The 11,933-nt window shown below is 32.9% G+C and overlaps 2 protein-coding genes and 1 pseudogene across 4 annotated transcripts; 1 reads left to right on the forward strand and 2 right to left on the reverse strand.

Annotated features, from left to right (window-relative positions):
• Window positions 1-912: 912 nt before the first annotated feature.
• On the reverse strand, window positions 913-6,122 carry LOC101218930 (U11/U12 small nuclear ribonucleoprotein 48 kDa protein). Of its 3 annotated transcripts, none has more exons than XM_031887153.1 (5): window positions 4,681-6,122; window positions 3,835-3,949; window positions 3,355-3,465; window positions 2,267-3,044; window positions 913-1,382 (listed from the first exon to the last, which is right to left on the reverse strand). In XM_031887153.1, exons 1-4 carry the CDS (start codon window positions 6,021-6,023, stop codon window positions 2,352-2,354), a joined length of 2,262 nt encoding a protein of 753 aa, XP_031743013.1. In that variant the 5' UTR covers window positions 6,024-6,122; the 3' UTR covers window positions 913-1,382; window positions 2,267-2,351. The 3 variants fall into 3 exon arrangements, with proteins under 3 accessions (XP_031743013.1, XP_031743009.1, XP_031743015.1); XM_031887149.1 differs by having other exon boundaries at window positions 913-2,168; XM_031887155.1 differs by having other exon boundaries at window positions 913-2,168; window positions 3,355-3,462; window positions 4,681-6,120.
• On the reverse strand, window positions 4,285-4,395 carry LOC116401841 (annotated as a pseudogene).
• Window positions 6,123-8,360: 2,238 nt separating the features above from the next.
• LOC101218696 (germin-like protein subfamily 1 member 17) lies at window positions 8,361-9,928 on the forward strand. The gene is made up of 2 exons (XM_004142504.3): window positions 8,361-8,557; window positions 9,229-9,928. Exons 1-2 carry the CDS (start codon window positions 8,422-8,424, stop codon window positions 9,765-9,767), a joined length of 675 nt encoding a protein of 224 aa, XP_004142552.1. The 5' UTR covers window positions 8,361-8,421; the 3' UTR covers window positions 9,768-9,928.
• The last annotated feature ends 2,005 nt before the right edge of the window (window positions 9,929-11,933 follow it).

The raw sequence follows: 11,933 nt of genomic DNA on the forward strand, positions 1-11,933 counted from the left end.
TTGTAGAATGTATATATAAACATAATATTAAAATTTCATTATGTATATACATATGTAAAAGAGAAATATTATAATTTTATAAAATAATATTAATTTTATTTATTTGTTGGTGTAAGAAAAAATATTTATCAAATAATGATATCGGTTTTTAACTGATTGTCGAAATAAATAAAAAATGGATAATAATGCAACAATTTAATAAAAATAAATTTGTCAAAATGGACCTAGAAACAAGACTTAAACCGACATTGTTGGGTTCTTTAATGTCGTTTTTAAACCAACATCAAAGGCCAACGACGTTAAAGACCTTCAATAACATCATAAAAAATGTCAGTTTTAAAATGACATTAAAAACCTTTAATGTCGCTTTTAAAATTGACATTAATGAAGCCCCAAATGTTGTTTTTAAACCAACATCAAAGCAAAAATGACATTAAAGGCCTTTAATAACGCTAGCATAGATGTCAGTTGCTAACCGACACTAAAGGCAATTAATGTCGGTTTTAAACCGACATTAAAAGCCAAATTTCTTCTAGTATCCAAATCTTTAAGGAGCTTTTATTATTTATGTTTAAATTATTTTGGTGTTATGCTAACAATAATCCTACGATTTATGGCAACCAATGTTAAAGTTGAGATCTACGGAGGTATATATCAAGATTAAAATTAATGTCTCTGTATGTGGAAATCATATAAAACGCTGATAAAGTAAATGTATATTCTTAGTATTTTTCTAGGGGAAGTGAGTTTGTCAACAACTATGTTGAGTTGTACAAAGGGTTGGTAGATGTTAATGCAGTGGAAACAAGGGGTGATAAAATAGAAAAGAAAATAGTATTACCTAGCACTTTTGTTGGTGGTCCAAGAGATATGCGACAACGATACTTAGATGCAATGGCCTTTGTACAACGATTTAGAAAACCTGATCTTTTTATTACAATGACGTGCAATTCATATTGGATAGAAATTCAAGATGAGCTTTTACTGGGACAACGACCACAAGATAGACCATATCTCACTGCTCGAGTTTTTCGAGCAAAACTCCAAGATCTTAAAGATAAACTCTTCAAAAAACAATTTTTTAGTAAGGTTGCAGCATATGTTTATGTCATTGAATTACCACATGCCCATATTTTAATAATTTTCCATAGGAACAACAAAATAACAAATGCTGATCAGTACGATAATTTTGTTTGTGCTGAAATTCCTGTGAGCATAAATGTAGGATGAAGCAACCTGCAACAGACGATGTGAGCATAAATGTAGAATGAAGCAACCTGCAACAGACGATCTGAAACGCTGTGGGTTGTAGGTCTCTGATCAAATTCATCACCAGACTGCCTTCAATACTTTACTGATAAACTGGGCTGTTGATCAAAACACTAAATGCAATACAAAAGTTAGAACTAATAGAATATCAGTAATAAGGTTGAGTTCTAGTACTGAGTGTAATTGCCTAAAATGTTTGTTAAGTTGCTAGATTAATCTTTCATACCACTCCATAACGAACATGAGTAAGTTTTTGAAGTGAAATCATTATGCATCAATAAGCCCTCCAAAGCTTATACTACTTTTCATCTCACTAGGAAGAGACCGGAAACAAGTTTGGCTTATTCAATGATATTGCCTCACTAACCAGTTTATAATGCCTAAACTCTACGATCTTTTTTCTGAGTATATCATTTTTTTAATTTTCCACAAGATTTTGAATGACCAACTCCAATTGCAACCGAAAAGCAGAGGTAAAGGTCAAGTGATGCAACACCAAAATGTGTAAACCATAGCAAACAAGGAGTACAAAAAGAAACAACCGTATAACATGGTAATTTCATAACCATAACTAACAGTTGGTTGCACCCTCCATAAAATGTTATTTATGAATCATTTTTCTGACGACTTCATTAATCTGTCTTCGTAATTAATCGAGAATTATAAGACAACCCCAGAACAGAAAAAGTGGATGTAAAATTGGTATCTTTTATACGATGATGATGTAAATCAAATAAATGCAAGTGCAACATTAAGTTAGTAGCAAATCTCTCAGAAACATAAATGAAAGAGTAGAGATTGAGACAGATTCAATGTATAAGAAAATGGGATATAAACTTCAAGGATACTATGGAGGATACAGGTGAGGATAAATTTCTCAAGCCAGATAAAACTTCATGCTGCAAGGTTGTGTGAAACAAAAATGTTAAAGAAAAAACCGTAATAGAAGAACGCACAGCTAAAGATTCTTGGGATGTAGCATAAAAGAAAAACTTACCACAAGGTAGAGATTTGTTAGGTTAAGAAGTATGGCACGGCATGCAGCACACCTTCCCATCATTCAATGATCATAAAATTAAAGTTCATCTGGACTTAGATAATCTGCTGACAGTGGAGTACTCATCTTCCAATTCATCATGACAATCAGATGGGGTATACCTATCATTAAATGAATTAAACACCAAATGCTCTGAACTATGATTATCAGCCGTGTTCATCTTCCAACTATCACTGGCTCTCAACTTATTGCTAACTTTCCTTGCACTTGAACCACCCCCAGATCTTGAGGATGAAGATGATCTTCCATGGGAGCTGCTAGAAGTCAGCTTTTTAGTTTCATGATGCCTGGTTTCTGCTGTCACCTCATCATCTCGATCATTAGGATATCTCTTCCATTTGTGTGACTGGCTAGGACCACTGCTTTGATCTAAGAACCTATGATAGTGATCTCGATCATATTTGTCCTTACTGGAAATTTTCCTTTCATCTTCCGGAGAGACATAGTGCCCATAATGACTTTTTTGTGGCTTCTCAGAAGCCAAGTATCTACTATCATAATTAGACTGCTTCTTGGAATGACCTGAGCTATGTCTGGCATCTCCATATGAGTCGTTGCTTCCTCTTGTGTGCACGTCAGCAGTAATATTTTTTGTAAGGTTGTGATCACTTGGTTGTTCAGATTTTATTCCTCTCTCTTCAGGTCCTTTCACAAAGCGTCCAATTCCTCCAGCTTTCATAATCTCCTCCATGTATTCCTCAATAATATCTCTTGTAACCTTCCACGGAAAGTAAAATTAGCAAAAACTTGAGTGAGGATATCACCTAACATAGAAACTTCTGGTGGCAAAAGTTGAAGCAGAAGCTAGAAAACATATATAATCTCATATTTTTCCATAAAAGATCATAAGAAAAGGAATTGGCATGCCACAGTTAGACCCTATGCCCATAACTATTACAGAATAGAGAGATAACAAAAGCAAGGTTGAAGTATATGAATAAGAATCATCCCTTTTCATCAATATAGGCAAAACTTCATCATAGCAAATAAGAATCATCCTACAAGAGATAACTCTAACAAGATGTTACCTGTAAAGTTGATCGCTTTGCTTTCTTTCCACGGTATGACATTCTTCGACGTTTATAATCCCTCTCTTCAGCCAACAATTCCTCCCTTGTTTTGGTCTTGTTTGCATCCTGCTTTTTATAAACAAACAGACAGGAAACATCATGGGCCACTGAACATTAAGCAATCTGCCAGCTGCTGCTGCTTCATCATTTATTGCCACAGGAGGTTTATTCTTTTTTATATAAAATAATATGGAAGGACTAAGGAGGTGAACAAAATGCAAGATAAGAATGACAAAACAGCCATCTCATAAGCTCCGTTGGAATTAGAGAATCTACAAATTTTTATGTTCTATTCCCATGGTATCCCAATTCAGAGCAGTCAATAGGAAGAATTCATGAGATTTAAAATCATCAATAGATGAACAGAAAAACTAGACAGGCAGAAAAAATTAAAAACTGCATGATTAATAACCAGAACAGTAAAGAGTTCAGAAATACCTCATTATGAGACTGCTGCTTTGGGAGTCCATCATGCTCAATTATAGGTCTATAGTTGCAACGTCTCTTGCGCTCTTCACAAGCTCTTTGAAAGATATCATTATACTCCGAAACCCTAAAATAGTTAAGAATGGATTAGTCTGATTCCAAAAATTGCCTACCTGAAAAGTGAGATCCTCATTTCTTTTTACAGAAATCCTTTTGATAAAATCAAAGGCATGGGGTAAATAACTGAGACTCTACAAATTCAGGTAAACTACTCTAATCTTTATTAATTTGATTGAAGTTAGATTCAATGCCTCAATCTATAGTTTTGTTTACTTTTTTTTTTATATAGAAAAGGTTTCGTTTTAACCCTAAGAAATTACAATCAATAAAATCAAGAGGCTGCCTCACTTTCCTCCTCTGTAGTTTTCTTTATCTGTATTATGCCCCAAAGACAGAGACTCAAGAATTCTTTTGGTCATCTTTTTTTGTGCATGTCATCCTTGCACAGGGTGATAGGGACCATGCTAATCTTCTCTGCATCATTCCAATTATACCGTATGTCCTCGAAGGGACCCACCTTTGGTCATTTTTTTCACATAATATCTAAGAAAGTCAACACTTCCATGCATTTCACATGAACCCTTGCCAAAATTTTACTATCCTAGGTAGGAGACCACAATGGATGTAGACCCATTACCTTTAAAGTCTTCTAACAACTATTTTTCTTCCCAAAATAGACAACAAGCATAAATTTGTTGTACACATGATATCACAATCATAACAGTAAGGAAAACATCAACTTGATCAAAACTAGTACCTACACGAAAAACAGAACTAGTAATTGTAGAAGTAACATACCGCTGATATTTAGTTTGCAGATGAGCAAAGCGTAACGCTTTGATCTTTTCTTCAAGTAGGAAACGCTCATGCAATGCTGCAACAGCTGCAGCAACTTGGGACACAAGAATCACACTACAATTGACCGCATGGCCATTATTCACAACTTTCTGATCCAATTCGTTCATCTTCACACTCTGTGTGTCACTACAACTAATTTCCAGATCATGAGAACCCTCTCCTAAAGTCAGACTCTCCGTAGATTTTTGTTCGGACTGTAAAAGCAACAACCCCGATGCAGCATCTAGTATACATTGTCTAAGCATGTTAACAGCAAAGAAGTTCCCGTTTGTTTCCCCGTACAGCACGGAAAGCTGCGATGCCAGCCACATCAATACTTGAATCAAAATCGGACACTTAAAACAGCTATTCCCTGATTCACCCTCCATTCCATTACCTTTTTCCAACGCAACTTGAAACCCCAAAGCTTCCTTATAAATTGCCATAAAACACAACCTAAACAGCAAAAATATATGATCCCTCAAAGCAACATCGATAACAACACCATACCGAGGCGAATTTTCAATGATCCATGTCATCAAATGGCTGTTCAAAGCCATCTCTGAGCCCAATATGGACCGAAGCACAACAAACGAATACTTACTGGGATAGTCATTCCAAATTTCTACCTCACTTCTAAGATTCCACAAGTCAGATGGAAGTATTCGTATCCCATTCAAAGTACTATTCATCTCGAAATGGTCATTACCGACAAAATTAGCACAATGAACAGCCAAAACACGGGGAAGTGTGAAGACTTTGGACATTTCATCAAGGTTAGACAAGGCAACGACGCCAGGGCAATCAACATAGAAGAAATTGGAAGTGGCATCAGAATAATCAGTGAGAGAAAAGCAAAGGTCTGCATCCGAATCCGGGAGAACTTGAGAGAAGCGGTTTTCATTAACCAATTGACGAGATGAATGAAGCGTTTGGGGGTAAAGCAAGGATTGAAAAAGTTGGGTGGGGTCAATAGGAAGCAGGGAAGCAGAAGGGCAGAGAAGGGAGTGGCGGAAGAGAGAATGCGGGGGGACACGGTGGCGACGATCAAAATGGCAGTGAAGGAGATGAGAATGGTTCGCGAAATCAGATGGGGTGAGGTAGGAGAGAGATTGAAGGGTTTGGTTGGCGAAATGGATGAGATTATTGAGGGAGGAAAAGGACGAAGACAAGTCGAGAGGAGGATGTTGAGATTGAGAATGTGAAGAATCATGGATATGGGAATTAGGGTTAGGGTTTGGAGGAAGGAAATTGGGGAAAGTTTGGTAAGGAGGAAATGGAAGAGAAGGGTTGATGGCTCTCATTCTGAATTTCGTGGGAGCTTTCTGATGGACCGAAAACTGTGGAACTCACACATAGAACTTAATCTTCCTGATTCCACAATTTTAATTTACAAAAAAATGTTACTAACGTTGTGTTTGTTTCTGGGCTGAGAACGAATAAAGCAAAAATATTTTTAAATGATCAAAACTCTCCCCCCGTTCCCTCCAAAAAGTTTGAATGTACTAGGTTTTCTTAAATTTGATACTATGGTTTTTTATCTCAAAATCAATTGATAATAAGAGAAATAACTCATCTATGTTATATGGAATATGAGTCTCTATGATTTTTCCAACGTGGGACTCTCAACTTCTCCAATAAGCTTTAGGGTTCACAGAAGGGGTGGTTTTATTTTGCACACTCAAACCTACGTTTTGTGTCTAAGAGGAAATTTTAAAACACACCATACATATATATAAAAAAGGGAGAAAACACAAAACAAAATAAACAGCCAACAAGTCAAGTTAATCAGATTTCACACACGCTAACTAAACTAGCACAGCTCGTACAGATCCTAGAAGCCAAAAGACATAACCTAACTCACCTAACTTTGACCCTAATCAACTCAATGAATTCAAAGATTGAAATGGAGGGGAAGAATGAGAAAAGATGTCATTACTAACATTTTTTCTTGTTAAAGTTGTTTGAAGGAAATGAAGGTAATATAAGAGTACCTTCTCAATTACTACATCAATGGCACGTTTTCCATGCTCGTTTTAATGTGTTTTGATCAAAGACTGTAAAGGAAGGTAAATATTCGATAGAAGAGATGCAATAAATTATTATTTTTTAATAAAAATCAACCAAAATAAGTGTATAAATTAAAATAACTATGTATTATCTAATAATTTTTTTAAGATAACTTGAAATATAAATCATATGAAAGTACTCAATTAGTGATTGTCATTACTTTAGGGATTAGATTCATATTATTTGAATTCAAAATATTATAAAATCTAACGATTGAGGAACCGTTTGAAAATGTTTTGGCAATTTTTTAGAGAAAATATTTATTAAACATAAGTTTTATGAACTAAATAAATAAATGCTGTTAATTTGATTTAAATATTAAAAATCCAAAAAATTGTTATGAATTATAGGCATATATTTAAGAGATATTGGGAAAATCTTATCAATTTCGAAAAATTAGTTAATACTTTTCAAAATTAATTGTAGTTTGCAAATATTGTATCTGTGACTGCGTTATATTTGATTTTATTATTTGCATTATGCAAATACACTGTATCTGTAAAACACGTATTATCCTACATAAATGAGTATAAAACACGTATTATACTTTTTGATTTAGACATGCACAACAAGGATGACTAGAAATAAAATATTTAATTAAAATAAAAATAAATATTAACGAAATTAAAAAACACAATGCAAAAACATAATTATTTGATATAAGAGATATAATAAATTAATTTTTTTAATAAAAATCAACCAAAATAATGGTATAATTTGAAATATATATTAAAATAACTATACATTATCTAATAATTTTTTTAAAATAATTTGAAATATAAACCATAGGAAAATACTGAATCAGTGATTGTCATTATTTGGGAATTAGATTCCATAACATTTGAATTTAAAATATTATGAAATCTAATAAATCAATAACGATCAAAAATCTTTTAGCCATTTTTACTTTTATGAAATAAATAAATAAAAATGACAACAAAAGTCACAAATAAGAAATTTCATGACAACAAAAGTTTATTTGATACAACATTTCTTAACATTAAATATCTATCATGTTCAAATATTCTTAACATTCAATACTTTACTCATGTTATATATCATTATATTATGATTTTGACACAATATTTGAATAATGGCAGTTGGACTAAGTTCTTTTTTATAGGTACATATTGAATTAGAATTGAAACTCGAGTTTAATAGTATAAACACTATGCCAATTAAATTATACTCACTTTAACGATAGAATTAGTCATACTATATTAAAGATAAAGTTTAGTAGAAAAAATATATAAAAAATACGTAGTTACTAGAACCCAACTTGAACAAGGGGAGAGCTTATAAGTGAAGATTATAAATCCCAATTAGGTTAAAATTATTATTATTATTTTGGTAATCTTAGGTAGAAATTAATTAGTATTTATAACTTTCAAACTAATGACTATTTTAAATGGAGTAGTTGAAGAAAGGTTCGTGGTTGTAACATTATTCAATTGAGTGGGTAAAGTTGGAAGATTTAATTTTCTTAGCTTTTGATCTACTTCCAGTGAACAAAGCCTGACCAATTCAGTTCCATTTATCTCTATAAATACAACTCAATCCATTACAGAATTTTCTCATCAGTTAAACAGTTTAAAAAGAATTATTGAACAAAAAAAACAAAGAGAGAAAAAAATGATCACAATCAGTGTTGGTTTTCCTTCTGCTGCTTTTCTTTTGGTTTTGCAAGTAACAGTTTTTGTTGCCTCTGCTTTTGATCCAAGTCCTCTTCAGGACTTCTGTGTTGCAGCTGATGAGCCTAACTCTGCTGGTATATGCTCTTATCTCTTTTATCATACAATAAACTCAATTTTAACTTCAATCAGTTTCTTTTTTATATATAAATTGATTCTTGTTTGTTGTTTTAAGTCAGAATAATCTTTTTTAATATAAATTGATTAGAAAATTATTTTCTTATTGTGAAGAAGAAAAAACAAAGAAGTTAGTGGTAATAGATGAGACAAAGAATGCACCCTTAACTACTACTTTTTGTAATGTTTGACACCTTTTGCGTCTATTTAATAACAATTTGGTTTCTAATTATATGCATTATTGATACACATTAGTTTCTATTTCACATCTTAATAATAAATCAAACAAAATTTTCAAAACCATCCATATTAATATAGGTGAGGAGTTATAATGGAACATGGAGAGAGAATAAATATAAACTCTAAAATTGATAAAAAGCTTTAAAAAGTGAATCTAAAATAGGGTCTTGTTTGATAATCATTTACGTGTTTCACCTTTAATTTTCTAATTTTCGTTCTTTGGGAAGGGTTGTCAAAAACCCACGAAAAAAATAGACTTAATTGTTTGAAAATAAAAATAAATTAATATTCAATGGGACCAAAATCGATATGAAATAGATCCGAACGTTAATATAGTATTTATATAAATTCAAAGTTGAAATATATTTTCATGGATTTTGTTTGAGTGTAGTATTTGTGAATGGGAAGTTCTGCAAGAACCCAAAGCTTGTGAGAGCAGAAGACTTTCTTTTTCGAGGGCTCAACATAGCTGGAAATACCATGAATAAACAAGGCTCAAACGTGACTCTGGTAAATGTAGATCGACTTCCTGGACTCAACACTCTTGGCATCTCTTTGGCTCGTATTGACTACGCCCCGTACGGACTAAACCCACCCCACACCCATCCGAGAGCCACAGAAATTCTCGTGGTTGTGGAAGGCACTCTCCTCGTTGGCTTTGTCACATCCAATCCCAATAAACTCTTCACAAAAGTTTTGAACAAAGGAGATGTTTTTGTGTTCCCTATTGGCCTCATTCACTTTCAATTTAATGTTGGACATTCTCCCGCTCTTGCATTTGCTGGACTTAGCAGCCAAAACCCAGGTGTTATTACCATTGCTAATGCTGTTTTCGGATCGGATCCTCCAATCTCGATTGATGTTCTCACCAAGGCTTTCCAAGTTGACAACAATGTCATTCACGCTCTCATGAAACAATTTAAAGCCTAAGAACACAAATTTACAAAGTATGGTTTTTTCTTAATAATGTGTATCGTGTATGCAAACTTAAGAGTATCTATAAGTTTGTATTGCTTATGTTGTATTTGTGTTGTGATCATGGCTTTTTTGGCAAACTAATAATATATATAATATTTGGAATATTTTTTTTTTTTTTGCCCTTTTCTACTTTTTCAAGAGAATTTGTGTCGCGTATTTTACGTAGAATACAGCGGTCATCAAATACTCCCTCAATTTCTTCTCTCTTAAATATAATTTTATTAACAAAATCAGGCAAATAAATAGAAAATTAAAATATAGTACATTCTACTTGACCCTACTAATAATGGTGGAAAATAAATAAAAGATAAAGACTAAAAACAAATACACATATGTTACATAGAGTCCATCGGATTATTGACCTGTAACTGAATGAGAAAGTGTCAAATGACTCAATTTTTGAAAAAAATGGTTGAACGATCCTTTGGTGACGTCAAAATTTTTAATGAAATTATCCAACAATATATTCACGTGCACGGAAAAAAGTAGTCTCCTCTCACTCAATACCTTGCATAAAAATTAGTGTCTTTCTCACTCAACCTCTAGTTATCTAGATCAGTGTCGCTCTCGCTCAACATTAGTGCCTCGTTAGTTGTTGGGGCAAAACTTAATCCAATTTTATATGTGTAATTTCTTTACCATAACATAACATGCATAGATTTATTTGTTATATATTTTAATGCAGATTATAAAATAAAGCTCCATTGCGAATCGAACGCAGCAAAAATCACCACAAATGAAGTCCAAGCGAAGCAAAACGGACAATTTGAAGATCAAGGACAAAATTGTAAATAAGCAAAAAAGTTTTCAAATATTCACGAGCGCAAAACTTCGGCCGCAAGTTCGAATCCCAATTGCTGCGAAAATATCAACCTTTTATCAGTTGCTTTCCACGTTTCATCCATCCACTCGCGCGCGGCACTCCGGGGTGACAAGTTCGAAACTCAACTGATGCAAAAAAGATTTTCTTTCATAAAATGGATGGCAAAAGCGTAAATATTTTGCAACTCTCCGAAAATCAGCGTGTCATCCGCGCGCGTGACCTCCTGGTGACGGTTTCGAACCTCCCTAACGGTTATTTTCATTTCTTTTTCTTCTCTTCTTTATTTTGCCATTTTTCTGCAAAATCCTTTAATTCAGCTGGAGGGTAATCATTTGAATTTGATTCTTGAATTCTTGAAGCATCCTGTGTTTCTTTGTATGCAATGTACATATTATTTGAGAAATTAGTGTTGAGATTTGTTGAAATTGCCTTCACAATTCTTATTACAATTTTAATGACAATTGTTGAAATATAAAGTTTAGATCAATGAGTAGGTTTTATTTCTAAATGTATCGATTACATATCGAATATTTAAATGTATTCGAAATTTGGACATTGACGTTGATTTGATTATTATTTGAACATTTGTGAAAAAGTTGTTGGAATTTATGTTCCAAAACTCGTAAATTGTAAATATAATTCATAGATCGCTATTAATAAAGTGTCATTATTATAATTTCAATATGTATTATTGATTATATTATTAGTTTTGTTTTAATAACCTAAATCAAATAAACTAACATCCAAGATTATTTGATAGTCTTGAAGAGTATGTAGTGACAAGATCAGTTTAAAGAGTATATAGTATAAGGATAATGTTGAGTATCTTATCTTGGTAACACTATGAATACGACTCACTTTGTATTTGATATATACGCAATGATCCAACACGTTTGTGTAGGTGACATGTGAGTTAGGGTATCATATGCAATGAGTTTACATAAGACCAAACCATGAAATAGTACCACTAGATGTAACTTCGTTAATTAATTGAGTTTCTATTTCATTAGAATGACACGGGTAACTTTGTCTTAATTCTGAGTGTAATATGAACTCATGTTCGTGACAAAAATATCTACACTGAAAAAAGTTCAGTTGTGAGTCTTCAATGTAGTGTACACACAGTTAACGAATATTGATTAATAGTGTTATTGAGTTTAGCCAATTAATCTCATATCATTGTAGTTTTTGATTTGTAGGTCCATTAGGTCCTCTTCCTAGCTCGTAAATGGTAATGTTATTTATTTATATTGGTTATAGTTTGAAATGTACAAATTTACTTTAAGAATTAGTAT

The sequence above is a fragment of the Cucumis sativus genome, chromosome 1, assembly GCF_000004075.3.
Source record: "Cucumis sativus cultivar 9930 chromosome 1, Cucumber_9930_V3, whole genome shotgun sequence".
In the NCBI taxonomy this organism is placed as follows: Eukaryota; Viridiplantae; Streptophyta; class Magnoliopsida; order Cucurbitales; family Cucurbitaceae; genus Cucumis; species Cucumis sativus.